This window comes from Megalops cyprinoides, chromosome 10 (genome assembly GCF_013368585.1).
Source record: "Megalops cyprinoides isolate fMegCyp1 chromosome 10, fMegCyp1.pri, whole genome shotgun sequence".
NCBI lineage: Eukaryota > Metazoa > Chordata > Actinopteri > Elopiformes > Megalopidae > Megalops > Megalops cyprinoides.
In genome coordinates this window covers 6547768-6572927 of record NC_050592.1, presented here as the reverse complement: position 1 = coordinate 6572927, position 25160 = coordinate 6547768, and the positions used below count along the sequence as shown (strand labels likewise).

The window sequence follows — 25160 nt, the reverse complement described above, 5'->3', positions numbered from 1 at the left end:
AGACACTCTTACCCAGAGTGACTTCCAAATAAGTGCACGACAATGCTAACACTAGCTATGGACCTGTTATGTGCCATTTCCCCCCCGCAGTGGCATGGAAGGCCGTGATTGACGGGGTCCAGGAGGCCCGGGCGGCGGTGCGGCTTAAGCAGCTGTCCTTTGCGGGCATGAGCGGGGCGCGGATGATGGGCATGCTCCACGACGCCGTGCTCTTCCTGGTGGAGCAGCTGCAGGGCGCCTCGCGCTGCCAGGGCCACGTCTTCCGCTTCCACAAGCAGGACAACCAGGAGGAGGAGCTCCCGGTCAACCCCAGCGGCTGCGCCCGCTCCGAGGTTTACCTGCGGTGAGCGCACAGGCCCGCTCCGCGCGGGTCGCCCGAGTCCAGGGGCAGCTTCCGGGAAGCCCCCTGGACGAACGCGCTGTGTGTTCCGATACTCAGTCCTAGATCTGAGTTAGACGTGCAGGAGTGCCAGTTGAAAATAAGTATCTGTTTGTTTTCCTTGTGGTAATGAAACCCAGCACATGCTGCGTTCTATCACAGGGTGTGTTGATTCAGGCGGTTTTGCGTTGGTGTGGCTGCTGTTCCTGTCAGGGATTGCTCATGAGGATCGTTTATTTATTTATTTATTCATTTGCCTTCACAAAGTTGATCTCGTCTCCTCCCTGTCTTCACAGGAAGTCCACGTTTGACATGTTTAACTTCCTGGCCTCTCAGCACAGGCAGCTCCCAGACAATGGGCTGTATGACGAGGAAGAGGATGAGGTTCCACTCAAGTCAACCAGGTCAGACAGCTGTTCCCTGTCCCTGAGCTCAGCGGGTTCACTGGAGACTGGGCACAAGCTGCATTTTGAAGAAATGCATTGCAGTACTGAGAGAACATTTAGCTACTAACAACTAACAGTCTTTTGTGAGGCATTCGGTCAAAGTCAGATGTCAGAATAATTAGCAGGAAATTGCCATTTTTATGAAAAAGTCACAGTTGACCAGCAACACCAGTCAAAGGTTAAGAAACACCTGATTAAGATAATGGGAAACATACATTCAAAGACTTATGCTTAAATGCTTGAAACTGGTTTCTTAGGCATCAACTACACCATTTGTCTTTGTGAATTTCTTTAAAACAAAAAAAAAACTAAAAAATATTTTTGGCTCCTTTGAAGAATCTAATATGTAAGAGTTTTGATTTGTTTAACACTTTTTTGTCACTGCATATTTCCATTTGTTTCAGAGTTTTGATGTCTTTACAATTATTCTATAATGTGGAAAACTGTAAAAATAATGAAAAAGTAGGTGTGTCCAAACTTTTGACTGGTAATGTATGTTGGGATTTAAAACTTTTGCTTCTGCTTTTTCCCCTGCTTGAATGAGAAAATCCTCATCATTGTCGTCATCACCACCACCACCCTTTTAAAGCCTCAGACAATAGGGTACATTGGCTAAGATTTATGGACACATTCTTTCACGGCAGAGGGATGTGAGCTTGTGTGTTTGTGCTTCAAGGCCAGTAAAAGCTTGTTGAACCCAATACCTTTTGGAATTTGAAGTCTGAAATGTTCCATGTTCCAATGCACCCCGTTCCACCCACTTTGGCACCCAGACGAGTTTACGCCCAGCCCTCATGGAAACCCTCATCTCACCCTAGTGACTCCTTTGGAACATTAATTTGGGAATATTATTTGGGAATGGTGTGGCTTTCTGCTTATTATCTGCAATTAAGAATGTAACGTTCACCTCATGTGAACTCACAGTAGAACTGATTCGGCCTCAGCTGTTCGTAACGTGATTTCTGGTCAGTGAGAATTTCTGTGTGTACAGTTTGCTCTCGGGTAATTGCAGCTTAAACGCAGTCATTATACAGTAAAGACTTGAGAGTATTCGCAGAAGGAGAGCGGAAGACTGTGTGTGCGTGTTTTGAGGTTGCTCTGCAGTGGATGAGCTATGCGTGTCCCTCTCTGCTCCCCCATGTAGGCGCGCCACAAGCCTGGAACTCCCCATGGCCATGCGCTTCCGACACCTAGAGAAGACATCGAAAGAGGCTGTAGGGGTGTACAGGTCAGCATGCCCTCAACACCGGCACTGCTGTGCTGAGCAGGAACTAAATATTTACCAGCAGCACTTCCTCTGCCCCAGAGCAGGGGCGTGGGCCAAATAAGATCTTTTGGCTGACTGCAGGGTGACACAGGACAGGTCATCTTTTTGTCATCTCTCTCTCTCTCTCTCTCTCTCTCTCTCTCTCTGTTTAAAGCTCTGCTGGTCTTGGAAATACCTATTTGTTTTGCTGAAGCAAAACATTCATTAGAGAATTCATAACCACTAATGGGATGTTAAAGACTACATAACGACAGTAGTGCTGATGGCATTAGCAGTCACCCTCAGGGAGGCAGTTTAACGGGGGTGTGTATATGTTTCCTATTACTGATGAATGACATCTTCTGTCTCAGTCATCCCTCTCTCACTCTCACTGTTCTCAGGTCTGCTATCCACGGGCGGGGTCTGTTCTGCAAACGAAACATAGACGCAGGGGAGATGGTGATCGAGTACTCCGGCATCGTCATCCGCTCTGTGCTGACAGACAAGCGTGAGAAATACTACGATGGCAAGGTAAGTCATCCCTGAACAGGGGACAGTTGTTCAAACCTGTCAGTGTCGTCTCATTACGTAGTTGCATTCCATTACTGTCATTTAGTAGGCGCACTTATCCAGAGCGACTTGCATAAGTTACAGTTTCACAAACATTTATCCATTTACACAGCTGGTTAATTATTGTACAAATTTAAAGGTTGTTGAGTCAGAGGCCATACAGATTATTATAGATTTACTTTTACTCTGCAAGAAAGCAGTCATTCGCTGTAGTAATGACTTAGACTTACTACATTCTGGTCTAAAGCGGACTTGTCACATTACATACATTATTGCTATTTAGCAGATGCCCTTATAAAGAGCAACTTAATCAGGTTACAGTTTATCCATATATACAGCTGTATATTTACTGAGGCAGTTGTGGGTTAGGTACCTTGCCCAAGGGTACAGCAGCAGTGCCCCTGTCCGGAATTGTACAGTGCCCCAGTGGGGAATAGAACCAGCAGCCTTTCCGTTGCAAGCCCTGCTCCTTACCACTACTCCACACTGCCACCACACATCTCCTGTGGATCGGTCATGGTCAAAATGAATATAATGTTATGTAAAAAAAAAAAAAAAAAAAGTTTCAGAATGCTTTGAATTGGTAGTTAACAGCTTGTTTTGTATCCCTCCGTAGGGCATCGGCTGCTACATGTTCCGCATCGACGACTTCGACGTGGTGGACGCCACCATGCACGGCAACGCGGCGCGCTTCATCAACCACTCGTGCGAGCCCAACTGCTACTCGCGCGTCATCAACGTGGAGGGCCAGAAGCACATCGTCATCTTCGCCCTGCGCAAGATCTACCGCGGCGAGGAGCTCACCTACGACTACAAGTTCCCCATCGAGGACGCCAGCAACAAGCTCAGCTGCAACTGTGGGGCCCGCCGCTGCCGTCGCTTCCTCAACTAGTGGCCCAGCTGCAGCCCAGGGGCGGAGGGGAGGAGGGGGGGGGGGGGGGAGGAGGAGGAGGAGGAGGAGGGATGGGGGGGTGCGCCACAAAAGGGAAAAAAGGCACCGGGGTGGGGAGAGAGACTGAGTGCAAACAGAAAGTGGGGGGGGGGGGGGGCGCTTTCATCAGGGAAGAGATGGGAATACGGAGCCGATCAGACCGGCAGGACCTGCGACAGGTGGGAGAGGAGGAGTCTCACGTCGGCACGCGTTTGCCCGCCCCTAGGATTCCCCCCCAACCCCCCCCCTCGCTCTGCACGCAGAGTCGTGCCCAATGCATTCGAGTCGGGGGCGAAACGTTTTTTTGCGAGTCATTGGTGCGAAAAATGGTAGAAGCCACAGGACAGAGGAAGTGCCCGCGAGGCAAGGCGCTCTTGAGAAGACAGGATGCCACATGACACCGGCCTCTGCACTGCTCCATCCTGCTCCCGCTGAACAGACAGGATGTATGGTGTCACGTCACGCCCCTTCATGTTTTTAGCGGAAAGCCATTTTACCCCACCAGGTCACCGGACGGACAAGCAGGAACATACGCACACATTCTCTCTCGGTTTGTCAGTCTGCTTGTAGGTTGGAGGGGGAATAACAGCCTTCTGGCTCCTTTTCCACTGAATCGTTTTGGTTACTTTCCCAACCGTGTTACATGTGCGGTCAAACTGGCGCATTTGGCTTGTCAGGGACAATCCCATTTCAGCTTGACTTCACAGGAGAGTGCTGAGCTCCCTGCATGAAAAGATGTTCGTTATCCAAGAACACTCAACTCGGTGAGTCTTCTTGGAAAGCACACTGCCTTTTCTTAGAACTGTTAAAACAATATGTCCATGTCTATATTCATGGCAGCACTGTTGGCAAACTGTTCCCCTCTCCTCCCCGTGTCTTATTTTAAGTTACGTAGGTGTTTTGATACTTCCGTTGGCCGGTATGTACGTACCAGAAGCGTCAGTCTTTTTAATGTGCCTGTTTTTTTTTGGGGTTTTTTTGGGCTCTTTCACAGAACTACTTTGTCTTGCAAACCCTAAAGTGGATTCTGCTGCTGTGCAGTGAATATCCTGACTTGTCCCCTTTATCTTTCTGCTGGCCTTTTCTGTCACAAGGCCGAATGGAAGGCCGTTAAGGTGCTAAGTTAACGTGCGACCCCCCACCCCCCCTTGTGTTCGTCTCAGCCTGAGCCAAAAGGTGAGAAAGTAGGGTTGTACTTTTAAAGACAATCTGAAAACAGAATCGCGTGCTGTCTTTTTAAATGTTAATTTCCGTTTTTAAGTAGCAAACACTACCTGACCCAAGCTTGGGAATTTTGGATGGAAATTTCAGTGCGATTTGTTTTAGTGATCATGGTCTTTGCTGATTGCCAGAGCAGTAAACCCACAATGGTAAACACTTTGATTTTTGCTGTACTTGTACTTCATCAGTGAACTATCATAATCTATTGGCTAATCGTTCAGTGAGCCTAGGCACTGAGGAGGAACGTAGGAAGTTCCATGCTCTTAGCAGTCATCGTAATCAGCCATTTTCTACGGTTCTGGTTATCTTCTGAGCTGCTTTTTGGAAAGAAAAAAAACTGATGGAAGCAGTTTGTTCCTTATTCTCCTTTTAGACTGGGACATGGACCATACATAATTAAAAGGTCCGCTGGCCATACAAGTACAGTCTTGTAACATGGTAAGGCCAAATGTTCTCCAGAAGTTTGTTTTCAAGGCCTGCTGGTGCCACTAATACAAGACCCTACAGCACTCCGCACCTTATTACCTGGGGCAGGTAGCTTTAATATCAGATTTAACTATCCAGCTTTAGAAAAACCACTATGACCTTCTTTCAGACATAAATGGCTGCTGCAGAGTAGCCATGTTTTTATGTAGATGTTTAATGTTGAAGATGTGTGCCAGGCATGTGAAGGGTGTTGGGAAAGGTTTTGTGACGTCTCCTTTTTTTCCCCCTTTACCCTTTCACAGTTAAAAGCTAGTTTCCGTTATTTCCCCCATACTTGAACTTTTGCAGTACTCTTAAAAGGCAACGTCATACTGAGCCAGGTTTTTAAATGTTTTAGAATTTTTTTTCTCATTTCTGTCCTGAGGGTGGTGCGACACAGGAACCTTGACACAGTGGAAGAAAACCTTACTGAAGCATTTCCCCGCCCACCCGCACAGCCATTTGATCTAAGTTTTTAAACTTTCCCATGACTATCTTTATAGACTCGCAAACAGACTCGCAATGGAAACCCAGTCTTGGCAGGCCTCTCTCCCTCCCACCCCTCGCCCCACCCCCTCAGCATGTCAGTTTGTTGGACCAGTGACTGATTCTGCGTGTCTGGTTACTTTCCATACGACAACACTTTTTTGGCAGTGCCCCCCTCCCCCTTCCCTCCCAAGTTTTCGCAAGGATTCTACCTCAGTTGCTCAAAGATGTAAAGGATTGCAAAATGCGAAAATACTGCTTGGTTTTGACTGTCCTGCAGAACTGGCCTTTGTGTGCAATGAAGGATGCAAAGCACTAGTTTAACCGTGACGATCTCTCCAGTACTGTCATAAAAAGCTGTGTCCCCCAACACAGGGTTATTTTAAAATATAAAAAAGTATAAAAAGGACATAAAAATAATGATGAAAATCAGTGGTGAACTTGGCTTTGTTACCTTGTATAAAGAAAACCTGAGTTTGTACATAATTGTATACATATTTCTAAACCTGTTTAATTTTTCTATGCACTTTTTTATTTATGATGTTATTTGCTTAATAAAGATGTTAAGATGTTTGAACAAACAGTAGTTTGCATTATTTGATATTGTGTGACAGATACCCATGTTCTCACAAAAGTCAATGTCATAACAGATTGTGAATCTGTTAACACTTCTTAACACTGCTCAGATGTTGCCCTTGTGGTACTGTTGCATAATCTGAGCTCGATATCGGAGAAACATTTTATTTGTTGACATGGCATGTAGCCCCCAGAGAAATGCCTGTGTTTGTGGTTGGAATTGTTTGAAAATTCATACATTCAAATGTAATGGGTAAAAACTGACCAAAAAAGCAAATGAAGGAGTCTAAATGGACGTACAGGATACTAGAGTTAGGGGATGATAATTGTCTTGTGTTTTCTTGGAAAACTAGTGCAAGTGTACAAGAGTGAAATGATTTGAATCACATTACTGCTGGAATGAGGCCTACTCCAAAACTCTTTCCTGCTTGGTTTCCAAAGACCGGGTTGCAGGCAGCTTGGCCAGGACCGCCACAGCGTCGTTGCGGCCTATGTCAGTGAACACCCGGGCCAGGTCTCCCACAGTCCATTCTGGGAACTTGGTTGTGACTCCCTCCAGCACAGCTTTCAGCGGGCTCTTGCTCTCTCTCATTGAGTAGGCGTAGTTGATCCATGTGGATGAGAAGGAGCAGCGGGTTGCCACGTGGCGGGTTGTCTTGGCGACGGAGGTCTCGGGGTCCAGCAGCATGATGAGCTCCTCCAGGATGTCCAGGTTGTCCAGCACCGACTGCACAGGGGCCTTCTGGATGCCGAGGGCTAGCGGCAAAAGGCACAGGTTTGCAGGCTCATTTTCTCCTCTTCTTTCTCCTTTTTAAACTAAATGGTGCCACTAAGGGTTATGTAAGCAAGAGGCTGAAAATTCTGAATTAATTTTTAGGTTTTACGTTTACATTTTGCATGTATTCATCTGGCAGACGCTTTCATCCAAAACGACTTAAATGAGGCAGAGCACAACACAAGTAAAAGTTGTAATTTCATAGCTCATACATGCATGCAGTTAATACACCTTTCAGTGATTATGTATACATCTTTTGTCCCCTTTTATATGATTTAGTTTTTTTTTTTTTTTAAGTGGATGATTCAAGTTTGTTCAGTTTGTTTGCTTACTCACCTAGAATGTCATCCAGTGACTTGCAACTCTGAGATGGCAGCAGGGTCACATTTTCATTAACTGTTTGTGTCTCAGTACTGCTTTGTGGTAGGAGGTCCTTAATGCTGATATTACAGCACAATCCTTTTGGTTGCTCTGTTTCACAACAGCCCCAAACAAAATAACCATTCAGTTGTATAGCTACAGGTGGGTTAACAAATTAGACAAAATGGCAAAAGACAGACAACATGAAAACGCATAGTTGCAGCTCCAGTATTTATGACTATGAAATATTCTTGAAATAGGAAAGGGGGGGTTAACCTTGGGGTCATAAAATTTCACTCCCTGTAAAGCTATTGCACAGCCAATGAACTCAGGAAGTGTCTTTTTGAGTACATGGCTATTTTTAATTTCTCTTTAGCAAAATGGCTATATTTACTCCTGTTTCATCAGATAACTCTTATAATTAGGAGGGCTTCACCCAGAATTGCCTGAGTAAATATCCAGCTGTATAATTGGATAACATGTAAAAACTGTAACCATGTGTGTTGCTCTGGATAAGAGCATCTGCTAAATGACAATAATGTAATGTAATGTAATTAACTCATTCTTCTACTGAAACTTGAGGTCCTTGGTACCCAGGCAAGCAGCTATCAGTAACAGCTTATCGATTGGTACCTAAGACATCTGAAAATACTGCATCACTACTAAGATGTTTTCTTTTGTCAGGAGCCAGAATTATCAGTGGACATTTGTTTTGAACGATTAATCAACTGTTTGGCATAGTGCTTTTCCTGACCATCCCCTCCACAGACAGCTGTGTGGTTGCCTGATGATCTCCCCACTCACCTTCGATCATCTCAAAGTCACGTTCGCCTTTCCTTAGTTTGCAAATGAGTAGAACACAGACTCCTATGAGCAAGATTATGGCTGCAATCCCTGAAAACACAGGTAAGGCTGAACTCCGTGACGGACATGGGGAATCATCTTGTGCGTCTAAGACAGGAATTACAGTGCAGTCAGTTCAAACCAGTAGCTGCTGAGACACTAGAAGCCTCTGTTGTGTAGGCTTCCATATTGCCTGTGTCACAACTTACAAGCAATGTGGTAGTGCGAGGTATTGGTTGGAGGAAAAGGATCTGATCTTGACTTCTGGAAAATAAATCAAAATAACAGTAACTCTTTAATAGCCAAATGCAATCTGGCTCATTTCATATCCTGGTTACATTGTTTTTTTTTTCCAACTTTCATAAATAGTATTTTTTTTCCCAATATGGAGTTTTCAAACAGCATTATTCTCATGCCATAATGAAATCAGGCTATCCAGATGTAAGAAATAACATACATACTTACCGTTTGGACTGTTGTGGGGTATGTTGTTTGAGTCTAGGTAAAAAGAAAAATGTACAATTTGTTTTAACTTGCTGCTTTCAGGTAATCTCCCAAGACTGTCTTAATATATTGATATCAATAACACTGCCTTAAAGACACTCAGATAGTGACATTACAATTAAGGAATGCCACCATTTCGACTTTGATTTCTTTTAATTTAAATCAACTTCAAACTTGTAATTGGAAATGCTTTTTTATCCTCATAAAAAGATTGTGATGATGTAGAGTCAGAGCAGAACTGCAGTGTTGGTTTCATTATTCTGCAATAAAAACAGTTTAATGCAGTGTTAGAATGCCACTCTTTTCCTTTATTTCCCCCACCCTAATGCCACAGGGTTTCACAGACTGTGACGGACACCCAAACTCACCTTGTGTCCGCCAATGTGGCTTCAAGACTGCAGGAGACATTAAGTGCATTTCTCTGTACTTGCCCAGACCACCCACCACTTGTGCACCCCCATCTTCTTATAAGATATTAAATTTACCGTGGTCTCAGGGTACTGGCACTGCCCATGGATAACCAGTTCACTATAGAGAAAGGAAACATCACATGAATAACCTGTTTGCTGTAGAAATATGCAGCATTATCAAAGTAGTTTTTAACCCCCCCCCCCCCCCCCCCACCCCTGAAAATAACCCACTATACACACCTACATATACCATGACACTAAATATCTTACTAATATATCTTACTCTATCTTCTGATTGCTTGGTGTGTCTTTTTCCAACATATTCAAAGCGTAGTGGGAGAGAGTGAATATTTTTCAATGTCAGACTATCATAATTGTGATTTTTTTTATTCTTTAATGACTCAATCATCATCATCATCATCATCATTAATGTTTTATTATTATTATCATTATTCGAATTTAGCCAATAACCTCAAACAGAACAGACAAAATCTAGACTAAAAAGTATATTTGGATGCATTGATTTTATGTTGATACACTTCTTTGTACCATTGAATAAATCAACACATTACATATGAAGAGGACATTCCCCAGTTGAGGAGGATCTGGATTATAAATTCTGACAATTTTATCTTGCCCCGCACACATCCTCTGCCTTCCCCTGTCCTTGTCCCAAAACAGGTCATGAGATAACATTCTTACCCCTTTCCGCAGCACTGTGTGTCCTTGGTAGCATTGCACAAGGACAACGTCTGTTGGCCTTCAGAGCACTGTGTGCAGGGTTTACACTGAGTGAAAGTCCCATCATTGAATGTGAACTTCTTGCATTCTTCATATGCTGAAACACTCTGTCCCCCGTCATCCATCCGGCCGCAGTTTGGAGTGAACTGGTGCCCTGAGACAGATCAAATCTTATGTTTGTGCTTCAAACATTGTATAATGCTGTGCACCCATGTGCAAGAATCACTGCTGTCCAGGATGAATTGATTGTTGTGTTCCCCCTCCCCACCCCCCCCCCCCCCCCCAAGATCAGTAGCTTATTTGTTGGCCTAACACATGCACAGTAAATCCTCAGGTATGTTTGGTCTAGACATTGATGCTTTCTGGACCAATGACTCAATCTCACAGAGGGAAGTTGTGTTTGAGAGCATAAATATCTTACTGCAGCTTGGCATGACTGGAATGTAAAAAAAAAAAAAAAAACGGATATACCCCCAGTCAGTGGTGTCATTATGTCCGATCATTCGGGGCTATAGCCCCAAATATTTTAAGCCTAGCCCCGAATATTTTCACCCTGAAAAAGGAGGTGTTTACAGTAAACAACAGACAGACTGTAACAGAGCGGAACTCGTCTGCCTGCCTCACTGCCATCATTGCAGTGGCTCGCGTTCTCATTAAAGTCTATGCTCCCGAGTATCGCACAAGCCAATGGAGACACTGTAAGTTAATGTAAGCTAGCCATCTAGCTTGTTTAATACACTTTACTTTCTTACCTTCAGAGTTTCTGAATTACATTGTGTCAAGTGTCTACGGTTGTACGCTAACGTTAGCTAGTTTCTAACTTTTGCCTTAGGTTACAGTTTAGCTAACTAATGTTAGCTAGCTAAAGCTAACGTTTGCCTTACCTAACGTTAACTAACTAATTAGCTAGCTGATAGCGCGCCCTTTCATTTCCAGTGTTGGCTTGGCATTTCGTTACCAATATAAAATGTCATATATTATTTAATGTTAGCTCAGACTGGTGCTTAGTCATGAGCAGTGAGACAATGGAGGATTAGATTTTGTAGCGATACGTTTTGACATCAATATAGAGTTTATTATTTCATTTTAACTAATAGTCTTTTGTGTGGCTGTGGTGGTTTAGTTAGTCTTTTGCCTTTTTGATATTAGCTTTTATAATAGGCACCCCCTTTGTTTTCACTCAGGAATTCAGGAGTTTTACCTGGTTGGTTAATTGAACAACACCAAAATCCATGCTGTGTGCTGAAGGCTGAGTAATTGTATTAGTTAAATGTATGACTATTTTATTGAACTCCGATTTGATTTCATTCACAGAGTCAACATGAGCAAGAGGAGAGGAGATATCTGCCACTTCTATGGTGCTAAAAAAGAGTAAGTTGAAACTTGTGACAATTAGGACTTACAGATGGTAATGCAGCCTGTATTTTCTGTGATTGTCATGCAGGCTTAATACTGAGCAGGATAGTATGGGTGATGGTGAGTTTTACATTTATGTGCTGTTGTATTAAGGGAGCAGAGGGAGGCCAGAATGACAGTCAGCAGGCGGGAAGAGGTCAGGAGGACAGTGAGCAGGCAGGACCTAGTAGCAAAGAGGTGAGTTAGAAAGGAGGCTGCACTTAAAGATGTATGCCATCATACCAGATATTTAGGCAAATAGTACTTTCAGAAACTGATGGGATGCACAATGATCACACCCTACTGTTCTCAACTAATGTGCTAGGACTTTTAATAAAGTGTTGGCCACTGATAGTAAAGAATCATCACAGTTATCTTATACTCATGTGTGTCATGAGGATAAGACAATCATGGCAGCATTGTGTGGGTCTTGTTGTGTGTGTGTGTGTGTGTGTGGGTCTGACTTGCTGGCAGTTTTGCTCTAGAATACTTTGTTGGTGACCCATGACTACAGAAGTTGTTGTGTGGCACGTGCCCCATGAGCTGGTGTAATGGATTTGATTTATGATCATCTACAGACTGCAGACATTACGTTAAACAAGCAAGGTACTGTAAGGATTGTAAGACTTCAGTTCACTGAAGCACACGCCTGCGCTGTACTGGGTTCCCTTTACGCCCTGGAGAAGAAAAAGTTGCCCCCCCCCAATTGTCATTGTATAATTCGTACTCTGGATATAACCTCTCCAACCTACCGATGCCAAAAAAAAAAAAAAAAAAGAAATTAAGCTTTAAATGACATTCCCATTGCAGTTTCTGAAATGATTAGGCAGATGGATTTCTGGTGCTGTTTTATGCTGAATACTTTAGGATATGGTACACTTACAGGCGTTTAATTATGCGTAAGGAAATGCATTGTTCGGTCGTATTGTACAACTACGTAAAGTAATCATATTGTAACCATGACATGACGACTGTATTAAGCATATATTAATATAATATATTGTGCATGACACATAACACACTTTTTCAGGTCATAACATGTGTTATTTAATATGTGTTACATACAAATGAATGCCACATCCAACCCCGCCAACAGTGCCACATTCCATTGGGACATCTGTCTTTCCAGCTATGTCGCATGTGTCATTTGACACTGTTGGCGGAGTATCATTGGTTTAAGTTTAATATGCATAAATTTTAACTGCAACAATCGTCTTAAAATAGTGCGTGGGATGAGACATGTATTCACAAAATTGAATATCCTTTTTGATGATACAGTTGTCCTTTTCCTTAATACATCCGTTATCTTAGATAGCCTACTGTTTAAACTTGCATACTGACATAAAAGCTCAAGTACGACTATAATTCTCTTCATTGCCATAATCACAGTAAATAAATAAATGTGTGCTGGAGAAAATAAGCCATAGAATATGAAAGCAAGGAGAACTGTTCGATAATGGGCAAAACATATGTTGATGTAGCGTTCCTGGATACTTAAGATGGCGGCCGGTGCTGATTTACGATAAATCTTGAAAAATTCACACTGTGTATATTTATTTTTGTTTATTTTTCTAGTATTTGCTATTAATATAGATTACCTGTTAAATAGGCTTAACCTTTCAGTCACGTCATTGTCATTTCAAAAGTAAATATCCTAAAAATTGTTTTAATTCTAACCATCTCAGTCTCATACTGTTCGACGGCAGCAGTAATTTTATGAACCGAGTGAAGTTAGCAGCTTTTGAGGAAAATTGTTCCACATCAAATCAGTCAGTAAAAACAACTTCGTCCACATTACCGGGTGCCAGATAACAAGAGCATTACATATGACTACTTGTTAGACAACTCAGACTGGTTCTATGCCATGTATTGCTGGTCATTTAAAGGACACATTGCGACTAATTTAAGTTACAAGATACAATCTAAGTTAATCTTTTCTTAGTATCATTTTTTGTAAATTTGTTATAAAATACCCATTTGTCTAATAAGATCAAATAAAAATATCATAGATTAAATAAAACATTTCTGTAACATTTTCATAACATCTCTCAAATATGAATAAACGGCGGTTGTTGAGTTGATCAAGATGCCCTTAACACACGGTGTCTTCTCGTTGCCTCTCCAAGCAAACAGCGACACATCTTAGTTCAGCTTAATGAAGCATTTTTAGTTCTTCTATAATAAATATATCTAAAATTCTAGTTTCCTTTGTATTCAGGAAAAAAAAATCAAATCCAGTTTAAATTGTATAAGAATAAAACTACTCGGCATACCTGCCAAAATGCTGAGTAAATCCTCGCACGGGACGCATCGCCTGTCTCCTCCGTCCCAGTAAGTTTCCAGTTTATCCTTACATTTCGCCGAATGCCATTCAGGTGTAGCTTCATTTATATGGATAACGAAGAGAAAAACATAGAAGAAGGGGTTGAGTGTTTTAAATCGCATCTTCGTGGTCTTTCTAACCTACCGTGTTGCGGAAGAAACAATATAGCGGTGGGGGCGGGCATAGTTTATAGGAGGAAAAAAAAGGAGAGAACAGCCGAGGACACAACCAGATTACTCGGTGAATGTGTGCAGCGAGTGGCAAAATTTCTTTACAAATAGGCCTATCAACGTCACATGTTTTTAGTTAAGTTATTTCTTTACATATTCAGGCTTCCGAGAAGGCGAAGAAGAATTCAGTACAAAGAAACTGAAAACGTGTTTGTATTAGAAGATGTATACATAGGTTTTGTTGCAAATTAATACATCATAATGTGGGGGTACATTATTGATTGATTTTAGTCCTGGATAATATGTATATCTATAGCGTACAAGCTATAGTTTCGAGAAATCTGGTTCTCCAAGCGCGTTCAAGAAGTCTGATCTATATAGGTATTAGAGAGTGCGTGTGTGTGAGTGAGAAAGACAGAGAGAGAGTTTATATTATAGTTTATCTCTATAGTTTGTGTGTTCAGTGATGAAATAAAAGAATTACACTGACATTGCACCGCAAATTACGTTTCTTAAAACTTTTCATATTCTTTAAGTTGTTTTTGTAAGACATTGAATTGTTGACTTTAAATAGTTTAAGCTGGTTTAACCTCAGCGCGGCAAACCATTGAAACAGCATACACGTGACCAGCTCAACCATAAGAAGATATGTGCGTCAATTCAATTTGATGGCTGTACGCAGTATGGGCTACAGCAAGGAGCCATAGGACACCTTCAATCAATACGCATCCTTTCTACAAGCGTATTCTGTGCCGAACGCTCTTCAAATGGAAGAGGAAGTAAGGAGAAAATCTTGATTTGTTTCTTTTGTTTTTAGATTTCATCTTTCGACGCCTAAACTGGACTATTTTTTCGTTTTGATTTTTAAAACTGTTGCAGATCTAGTGACATATTTAGATGTCAGTTTGTCTGCTCACCGATATATATCTTTTTGGTTTTGGATACCCGTGATGATGGCGGCGATGATGATGATGATGATTATGATGACGACGGCTTTTATGACCGTACCTGCAGCTCAGAATTGAAAAAGCCCTACATTGCAGAGAGCATGCAGCTTTGCTAGCCTGGAAGATGGTAAAAATAGTTTCTTACAGAGATTATTCTTAGTGAGTGAAAAATTACTGTTTACAGATTAGATCAATTATATTAGATACTTAAAATGTTCAGTGGAGTCGCTCCCACTAGAATCTTGTAGGTTTGCATAAGGTCATGTCAAGAACACTGGAATTATTATCCCTCAAATTGCTGTGGCCTAATTGAACTGTAGCTACAGCAGCTGAACTGTAGCCCCAGCTGTAATATTTCCTATATGGTTCTCACGTTCCTCTTGTTCGGTTCTGGCAGCAATGTGAGGGGTAGGGGGAGGGGTTGCCAGATTTTGACTGAAAGTGATTTGGCAGATCAGCGCTGCGCTGGGGGAACTTGCTGAGTCTGCAGACAAAGGGGCTTAGGCGCAGGGCTGTCTGAGTGACCGCTTTATGTCAGATTTAAGCCCTCTCCCCATGACCATACGGCCATATGAGTGACCACTCCGGACAACAGCCACAGTCGAGACCGAAGCGCACGCATAAACCGCAAAACCGAGCTTCTTCTACGCAGGAGGAAAACTTGACAATCCCCTAAACTAGTGATCAGGGCACATGGGGCGATCTGTCCTCATTTAACGAGCTTAGGACACGGCTGTAAACGATCTTAGGTGGAATACAGCAATAAGCCGAAGGCCTCACCACATGCAGCGGTGTAAGAGTGCAGGCAGCTTTACAGAGATGTTTATCTTAAGCACTTCCTTTCTTCCTCTGACTGCGCTTTAAGGTTAAACAGTGTTTTAAACACCCCCGTTTAAAAGATGAAACTGATGTTCAGAGAGCTCAACTGTGGGTGACTACTGAACAAATGAGCAAATCCTGAAAAAAAAAAAAAAAATTATGTTGTTTCTCCCCGCCTAGGTTTGAATGACCAGGAGCTGTTGACCAAGCGGTGCCCCTCCCCATCTGCTGTTATGTATAGTGCCACCTCCACTACACTCGCTGGGAGTAAAGGAGCCCCCGGCACTGAGACCAGGGGAGCCTTAGGGGTCACACTGGACTGTCCAAGGGGAAGACGTGCATCTGCTGGCAACCTGAGGCCCAAGTCCACCATGGTGGTTCAGTCCAGGGCTGCTGGGGAGAGCGTTCGCTTCCAATACAGCCTAACTAACGTGAGGGTTGATTATGCATCATTTTATTATTCTATTTGTTATGAAGACTGAGTGAATCATTATCAACAGCATATTCATAACGAATGAAATGATTCACTCAGTCTTCAAACAATTCAATTAAATTCAATTTTATTTGTATAGCGTTATTTTACAACACAAGTTGTCACAAAGCAGCTTTACATTGTTCCCAGGCCTGAGAACCCCTGAGAGCAAGCCTAAGGCAACAGTGGCAAGGAAGAGCTCCCTAATTAACAGGAATAATCCTGGGGGAGAACCTGATCCTGATTAGCAGACATCCCTCTTTTTCATGAAAGAAAGTGTACTTCCACAAAATGGCATATATGCTAAGAATTTATATTCATAAATATAAATTATTAAAAAACTTCATAAAAACCATAATCTGATCTGGAGGTAATATCTCTTTTTCAGTATGAAAAGAGTGAATTCATCTTTTCCAAACTATTCTGCAAAACATATGTTCAGCATGTGTTTGTCTTTTTTAAGCCTTTCTCGCATGCTTTAAGGAAGAATCAGTTCTGAAATCACTGGTGTATGTGGCCCTTTTTATTCCTGAGTAATTGTATAAATTGTGAGGAATGTCCCATCCTTTGTTTGCACTCAAATCAACAAAACAGTCATTAAATACATAAACAGTCTTTAATCATGTTTAAATGGGTGGCTTTTTTCTGTAAAACATCCAGGAAAAATGAGTGCCTGGGCTGCACAAGTGACCTGCAAAGTCAAAGTTTTCTCTCTCGACTTCAGACAGACACGGTGTTGTTGGACGGGGAGAGACAATTGGATTCCCAGACCGCTGGGTTTCTGCCGCTGCCTGATATCATGCCCTGTGAGGCTGGCCTCCTTCAGGCGCCCATGAGACGGCACAAGAGCACGACTGACATCCCCTACAGCCCGTATCGGGGCCACGCCCGCGGGCAGCGGCTCAGCATCTACGGCCCCGCGGAGATGGAGACCGCCCAGCTCCGCCGCTGCTCTCTGCGGGAGTCCAACGGACAGCCCCGCTGGTGTGCCCGCCATGCCCTGAGCGCCCCCAACATGGTGACCGGCGTCAGCCCCTTCCGCTCGATGGGGACGCCCTCCCGCAGCGGGGTGTCCACGCCGCAGCCGGAGCTGGAGAAGTACGTCAAGGTGCGCAGCAAGCTCCTGGAGGACGAGTGCGCCCAGACGCCCACCTGCACCCCCGAGGCCCGCCAGCAGCTCCGTTATGTCACCAAGGACGGCAAGTGCCGGGTGAACCTGGCCCACATCTCGGAGACGGGCCGCTTCCTCTCAGACATTTTCACCTCCTTCGTGGACCTCCAGTACCGCTGGTTCCTCTTCCTCTTCATGATGTGCTACGCCGTCACCTGGTTCTTCTTCGCCGGCCTCTACCTCCTGAACGCGTACCTACGTGGTGACCTGGGTCGCCCCGGCAACTCGGCAGCAGACCGGGTGCCCTGCTACCACAACGTGGACGACTTCATTTCGGCGCTTCTCTTCTCCGTGGAGACCCAGCGAACCATCGGCTACGGCTCCCGCACAGTGTCGCCCGCCTGCCACGAGGGGGTGCTGCTGGTCATGGTGCAGTGCATCGTGGGCTCCATGATCGACGCCCTCACCGTGGGCTGCATGTTCGTCAAGATCTCGCGGCCCAAGAAGCGGGCAGAGACGCTGCTGTTCAGCCGGACATGCGTCGTCGCCAACCGCGACGACCAGCTGTGCCTGATGTTCCGCATCGGGGACCTGCGCGAAAGCCACATGGTGGATGCCAAGGTGAGGGCCAAGCTCATCAAGTCACGGCAGACGGCCGAGGGCGAGTTCCTCCCCCTGGAGCAGACTGAGATCGACCTGGGTTACGAGAGCGGCTCCGACCGCCTCTTCCTGGTGGAGCCGCAGGTCATCCAGCACACGATTGATGCCAGCAGCCCCTTCTGGGAAGTGGGGCCAGACCAGCTGAGGAGACAGCAGTTTGAGATTATAGTCATCCTGGAGGGAATTGTGGAGGCCACAGGTGAGTGCCCAGTTTTTCTGAGTCACTTTTCCTCAAAAACAGTGTACATTTCCCAAAACAGGATTCACCTCACAAAAACAGCAGTGTGGATGTAGTGGGAAGGCGAGGGGCTTGTCACCAAAAAGTTGCTGGTTCGATTCCCCGTTGGGGCACTGCTGTTGTACCCTTGGGCAAGGTGCTTAACCCACAACCCAACATCCAGCTGTATCAATGGATAACATGTAAATTTGTAACCTATGTAAGTCACTCTGGATCACAGTCTGCTAAATGACAGTAATGTAGTGTAGCGTAAAAACAGTCTACCTCACAATGCAGGGAGGGAAAAATCTCTTGCCCTGGCAATTTAATGCAGAGGTTGCAGGACAATCGGTATTCAGCACATTGGGTAGTGACAGGGTTGCTTTCTACTTGATTCTACTTGCATGGATACGCTTCTGTTCTTTTGTTCTGGAAGTCGCTCTGGATAAGAGCGGTTAAATGAATGTTCTGTAATGTAATGACATGTCTTTGGCGACAGCTACCACAGACCCTTTCATTGCCAGTCTGCAAATAACTTCCCAATAGGGTTAAGAAAGGTAAAATATGAAGAAGCAGCGCTAAATTCTTCCACTCGGCCATGTTGTTTGCCAAATCCAGCCTTATCTATCCTACCGTTGATCCATTAATATTGTGCTGCTCCCTTCCCCCAGCCTCTCACATTGAAAGACCATGATTTCTGATATGGCCAAAGATGGTAGCATGTTCCTCATTGGGTACTTACATATACACCCTCTCTAATTCTGTTTGTCTCACCAAAGGACATTTGTGTAAAATGACCTGGCCTGCTGGTAAGATGATGAGTGTGGTGTGACTTCCTGTGAAATGACATTAAGATGATGACATTTTCTTCATTGGGCAGATAAATACTTATGGTTAATAGTATGTATTTAGATGATGAGACACTACCTTAATTTTCTCTCAGTTGTGTACACATATTTCATGACACAGTATCTCATGTTCTCAGGCCTATTAATACAATGCTCATGACAGTTTGTTGCCTCAGCAGAACCTCAAAAATCATATGCCAAATGGAACAGTATCAATAAAACCATGTTAACACCCCTCAAATTTAACACTATTATGACAAATACCGACAAATACCGTCTAACTACCGTCAGGATTTAGATGCAGATTGATAAAATCTTATTGTGGAGGACCTTCGTATATTTTAAATTGCAAAATTATTTGTTTTTGAATCTCAGGCCAATGGCATTATTTGGCAGCCCTGTGTCCATTGCTGCAGTCTCTTGCTGTAAATTGAAGAAATGCTTTATACCACCAGCAGAGGGCGTTTCAACTCTGCAGACAAATATACATGTGGGTCGATAACTCCCAGTTTCACATACATGTAAAATATATCTGTCCCTCATTTCAGTAGTGTGCTTCTCTGTACCCACTTACATTCTGTATTGCATACTGTGTCTGTATGGTGCTGTACAAAGACAGAAGACAGTGAAATGACTTGAATTGGGCTCCACTGGCTGACCAGCCTCCCTCATGCTCAACCCAACATCAAACATTGTTTGATGATATGTTTTACCAGTTTTGCAAGATTGTCACTACAAAGGTTTTGCCCTATTGGTAAAAGTCTCTTCTGCCTCTTCTACCCCTCTCTGATTTGGTTTCATTGTTCTTCAACAATGAGTGACTGATGTATGGTAGTATACTTGGCTTCCCTTGTCTAGTCAGGTTGCACAAGTTAAGGGTAGGGTTTGAGTAGTGTTATGCTCACACTCACTGGTCTGGGGAGTGTTGTTTAGCCTGGTCTGACACTGTTGCTCATTCAACTTAAATGGACACACTTCTGTTCTCTTGTGCTGGAAGTCACTCTGGGTAAGAGCATCTCCTAAATGAATGTAATGTGATGTAGTGTAATGCAGTGTAATGAAGAGTTAATCAATCTGAGTTTGTACAGGTGAAGTGTGAGTGCAGTCTGGAAATTTCAGAATGAAACCTGTGCTGTAAGCTTTCTCGTGCTGTGAGTGTAGAGCTGTTTGTGAGGTGTTCCACAAAAGAGTGAACTGGAATTGCAATAAGTGAACGCAAGTAAAATGTGCCTGGAGTGGTTTAGAGTTTTGACACATGAGCTTCAGCTTTTGTTCTTTGTCGAGAGCAGTTGAGAAAAAACTACAACTTCTTCCAGGTCTTTCTGCATCGGCAGTAAAGAGGTAGCGTGAACTTCATAGATGCAAAGCATATGATTCTGGAGACCCTTGTCATAGATCCACTGACTATAAATTCAGGTCAGTAGATACTGGCCATCAAATAACCTGCATATTGCAACACTTAATTTGCATTGGGATCCACTCAGTGATGTGTACAGTCAAGTACAGTGAAGAATCTTTGTTGTATGATATCTGAACTTGTTCATCCTGTATTATACATATTTAAAATGTAATTAATTTCAATAACTGATGGTTTAAATGTTGATGGTGTAATGTGTTTTTTTTTCAGCTGTATAAATGATTAAGGTGTAAAACTTGCAAGATGTGTAAGTATATAAGTAATAAGTAATATGTAGCCATATGTAATGCATTTATCAGAGAGACACTACTAAATGCATTAAACAGATTATATTAGATTACACGTCATGGAATAATGCTTGTGCCATTTAGCTAAAAGTATGAATAATTAGCATGAATTGTTTATTTCACATTATCTTTATCCTACATTCGTAATTATTCTCATATTTTAGCAGACACTGACACCATGTGGTCAATTGCAGTAAATGCATAGTTAGCCCATCACATGGTCTTGAACTGATGCATTTACCAGCTGTCAGTTGAAGTTGCCACATGGATCTGAATAATGGTTGGCAGTTCAGTTTTCAGATTATTCCGTATGCCTCCTGTCTTACCCATATATGTCTGAAAAACGACCTGCTGAGATATGAGTAGTTAAAACACCAAGTTAAATTCAGTTCAGAATATGGCTTTTGTATAATTTCACTTTCTTTGCGTATGACAGGCCTGCCAGGTTCAGTTGTAGACTCGCAACTGGTAAACAAAAGTAGCTTTTGTATAACTAGGACTTGCCTGTAAAGGATATCTCAAACAATACCTTCAGTTATGACAAACATATCCTGTGACAAATTCACCAGTTTTTCCTCAATGTGCATCTTCCCAACCATCATTAAAGATCTGGATATAATTTGGGCAGGATCAGGGTGTTTGGGTTGGTTTGTCTGATTGGGAGGCCAACCTCATGATGATTGCCTTTGTAAGATCTGCAAGAAGTCTGCAATGGGTCCCAGTGTATTTATGGCATGTCAGAAACTGCTTCAGAGTGAGACATCATAAGAGGTGACCTCCCCACTAGCAATTTCAATAGCTAACAGAAACTTAGGAGGAGTGTCAACTGGCAAGCTTATCATGTAAATGATGGTAACTGTGAAAAGAAATGTTTCAAATTTGAAATGTATGAACTAGTCCATGGAGGAGTCCCATTCTGATCGGTGACAGAAGCATCATCAAACCCTTCACATCATTTTAACCTGCAAAATATGAGAAGACAAATTGCTCAGGAACTTATTTAGCAAACAAGAGTATGTGTCACAGCATTCCATTAAACAGTTAAGATATGAAGGGAGCTGGACATTTGGGTGGCAGTGTAGCACAACGAGTAGTAAAAAAAAAAAAAAAAAAACTGTAACTGATGTAAGTTGCTCTGGATAAGAGTGTCTGCTAAATGCCAATAATGTAAAGCAATGTTTCTGGTTTTGTGCAGAATATGCATGGCTGTTTCATGACATTTATTAAGCAGACGGTCCCATCCATAGCAACTTGCACAACTTACATCTTCATATGCATCCATTTCACAGCTGGGCATTTACATAAGGTAGCTGGGTTAAACACCTTGCCCAAGGGTACAACAGCAGTGCCCTCCAGCAGGGACTTCAGCCAGCACCCTTTGTGTTACTAGCCTTACTACCAACTGCTATGTGAGACTACTGCTTCGACGTGTTCCCGACTGAGCCGCGCGAAAAAAAAAAAAAAAAAAAGTCTGTCAGTTATACACTTTCATTTGTTTGTGGGAAAGCACCTCAATTTATTGTAATTAGGTTTCCCCTTTGGTTAAGGTGATAGTTTAAATACCTAAAAATAAGGTCTGATAACCCATTTTTCAATTTCAGGCCTATCACGGTGGTAACAGGTGTTTTGTATGGTTGCTGTGTGTGAGATACGTTGTTGGCACTTCAAACCGCAGCCAGCGCGGACGCTATAACGGCCCATCGCTACCGTTTCAGGTATGATGTGCCAGGCAAAGACGTCCTACATCGAGACAGAGATCGAGTGGGGCGCCCGCTTCGAGCCGTGCATGACCATGGAGAAGGGTGCTTTCCGTGTGGACCTGCGGCGCTTTCACAGCACCTACGAGGTGCCGCTGTGCAGCGCTCGCCAGACGCAGCAGCTCCAGATGTTTTTGGACCTTGAACAGCGCGACCCGGGCACTCTCAGCAGCGAGTGGGGGGCTGCAGACGACTGCGAGGAAGGGGAGGATAGAGAGGTCCAGAAAACTCACGGCTTTGGTATTGATAAAATCCAGGAAGAACGGGTCTCGGAGTTGAATGAATGCTAGTTTAGCGACTGATTAAATGGGTAAGACGTTTGGTTTATTTAATGATACACATTTGCGGCTGTAAAGTCCCACAGCTGGCTTATTTGTGGTTTCTGAGCCGTAGAAATTAAATATAAGTTTAACATCTCTCACTGGCTACACAAAAACGTAATTTTATAAGTGTGGTTTTAAAATACATTCTGAGGTATTATAAAGTAAACATTGCCATGCAGCAAAATAAAAAAAAACGTACTTTTAAGGCAAGGCTTTTTGGCGTTTGCAGCTTTGTCCCATAAAAATAGAAGGTTATTACTTACGATGCACAAGTGAAATTACTTCTAAATGATCCGATGCGCTCCTTGTGAGATTTATAGTGAACGACTGGAAGCAGCTTCAAATAAAGTTTTATTTATTTAAAAGTGACGTGTTACAGCTAATTTAATCACAAGCACACTCAAAGCACTACAAATACAAGAAGGTTTTTCTATAAACCAATAGGTTAATATGCATGTACACTGATGCTGAAGGTAACACTGAGGTCATAGAAGGCTAAGTCGGACAAAAATCAGCAAACACTGTTTTATGAGCTCACATACATATATAAACATCATTAAGCTCAGTCAAATTCAGTGAGGAAGAGAGTTTCAGAAAAGCGTAATCAAAGCTTTGTCATTGGGACATTTTTCATGTGTTTAATCCACCACGTCTCCATTTGTCTGCGATTAAGATATACTTAGTGGAGGCATGCACCCCCAGGGAATATTGCCCCCCCCGCTAGTAATCAAGGTAAAAGTACAACTCTAAAGGATACAACAGCTGCGTTGAACCTGTCATCAGGTTTGAGAAAATTGTGTAGTTCTGCAAAGCTTTTGAAAAGACTATTTACCGTCTAGTTTTCTGAGTCATTCATAAAATTGAACGGCTACTTCAGCAACACACTAGTGGTGTAATAATGAACGCTCCACTAAAACATGGAACTGCAGCTAATTCGAGATTTGCTCAATGAAAGCATAACGTTTGAACATACCACGACCAAGCAATTCCTTAAATGCTCGGGGTGATGAGGTCAACCGCCTTTCGGACATTCGTGATCTAAGCTTTGCTGTTATCATTAGGGCCATTGCGTTCCCTGCGACTTGATTCTTGATTTAGATACACTGAAATACAGACGCCCAACAAAGCTGCTTTGCGTACAGTTGCGGTAACTTAATGATCTCAATTAGAGATTTAATTGATCGAATTTTATTGAGCAGTATCTCATCTTTTCATAGTCTGGCACAAGTGTTTCTAAATCCTGGTTTTGGTAGGCCTACGCACTGTGTACGTTGGTTTCGTTCCAACTGGATTCTGGACAGTTTTATAGTGCTGCTGATTCAATGCTCATACTGATTTGACAAATTTTGACAAGTTATTTCATACGCTTTAGCTTCTTAAATAGATGAATAATCAAAGTATTCAGGTTTATTAAAGGCAATTATTTCTCAATGGAGCCCAAATCACATGTGAGACTGCTGCATTAAATTGATTCAAGGGACTGATATCAACAAAAATATGCCTACCTGGTGTGCTGCACACATTTGTGTAAGCTTTTGTCTACTGCCATTTTCACCTCTCACTAAAACAGTTGTTTATGAAGTAATATAAGGGATTGTATCAAACTGCCATTGTTCTGTTTAAGCAAACAATTAATGTTTAATCACCTGAAATAACATGTTTAATCACAGCCAATTAAATAATTTAGTGATCATCTTTATCAATTAGAGACCCCTGCTGTATTTCAAACTGAGATTAAAAAAAATCACAGGAAACAAAAGGCCCAATATATTAATAATATCTAAATTAAATGTACCATACTATGGTCTGAAAGAAGAACTTTCAATGATTTGTTTAATACCCCTCAACAAACAGACATACAGTATATTGTATGCACTGAAAAGCTTTTTTTACTGCCCGACATCAAAGCAAATTTGTAAAGCTTTATAAAAGGCAAATGTTTAGAATGATATATATATCGTCACAAAATTGTCATTCACATTTAAGGCACAAAAATCACTCATGTGGTTCTATAATGCTGCTGTTTTTTTCTACATTCAAATCAGAGAAGCAGCTGTGTAGCTTTGTCTCCTCCTAGTGCTCATACAATGGTATTATTTTTAAGACTGATGTGCTACGCTTCTTGGTAATGACAGTCATTGACAGTCACTATGGTAAAGTATGATGGTTATGACGAACCCGTATCTGTCTGTGCTTATTTGTTAATGTCCCCATATGATTGTTGCCCAATTGGAGGAGATGTACAGGTAGTTAGTGTGAATTACCCGTGTTCTGATGTGACCAAACATCTTTGTGTTGCTGTAACCTTTGTGCATTCCTTCTTTGTCCCATCTTGATATCTGAGCTTGGCCTATGTGCAGCTATGCCAAAGGAATAACCAAATGACACTCAAAACTGCAGGTTTGCTAGCTGATCATCTGCTTAAAGATGGGTCGTGTCATTACTCAGTACTCACTCCCGG

The 25160-nt window shown here is 42.8% G+C and overlaps 3 protein-coding genes across 4 annotated transcripts in view; 2 read left to right on the top strand and 1 right to left on the bottom strand.

Moving 5' to 3' along the window:
- Window positions 1–3547, top strand: part of kmt2bb (lysine (K)-specific methyltransferase 2Bb) — a 44777-nt gene extending 41230 nt beyond the window's left edge. For both annotated transcript variants that reach the window (XM_036538025.1, XM_036538023.1), the window contains exons 33-37: window positions 91–343; window positions 676–783; window positions 1970–2053; window positions 2473–2602; window positions 3258–3547. In XM_036538025.1, coding sequence (XP_036393918.1) covers window positions 91–343; window positions 676–783; window positions 1970–2053; window positions 2473–2602; window positions 3258–3533 — 851 coding nt within the window. In that variant the 3' untranslated portion in view covers window positions 3534–3547. The remainder of the gene's footprint in view (window positions 1–90; window positions 344–675; window positions 784–1969; window positions 2054–2472; window positions 2603–3257) is intronic.
- A 2727-nt stretch (window positions 3548–6274) lies between these two features.
- igflr1 (IGF-like family receptor 1) lies at window positions 6275–13841 on the bottom strand. Its single transcript, XM_036538602.1, has 8 exons — window positions 13622–13841; window positions 9915–10107; window positions 9234–9330; window positions 8764–8796; window positions 8508–8562; window positions 8260–8406; window positions 7432–7566; window positions 6275–7076 (listed from the first exon to the last, which is right to left on the bottom strand). The coding sequence occupies exons 1-8, from the start codon at window positions 13791–13793 to the stop codon at window positions 6727–6729; spliced, it is 1182 nt and encodes a 393-aa protein (XP_036394495.1). The 5' UTR covers window positions 13794–13841; the 3' UTR covers window positions 6275–6726.
- Window positions 13842–15970: 2129 nt separating this feature from the next.
- LOC118784367 (G protein-activated inward rectifier potassium channel 3-like) lies at window positions 15971–22666 on the top strand. Its single transcript, XM_036538580.1, has 3 exons — window positions 15971–16038; window positions 16804–18049; window positions 22335–22666. Exons 1-3 carry the CDS (start codon window positions 15979–15981, stop codon window positions 22664–22666), a joined length of 1638 nt encoding a protein of 545 aa, XP_036394473.1. The 5' UTR covers window positions 15971–15978.
- Window positions 22667–25160: the final 2494 nt, after the last annotated feature.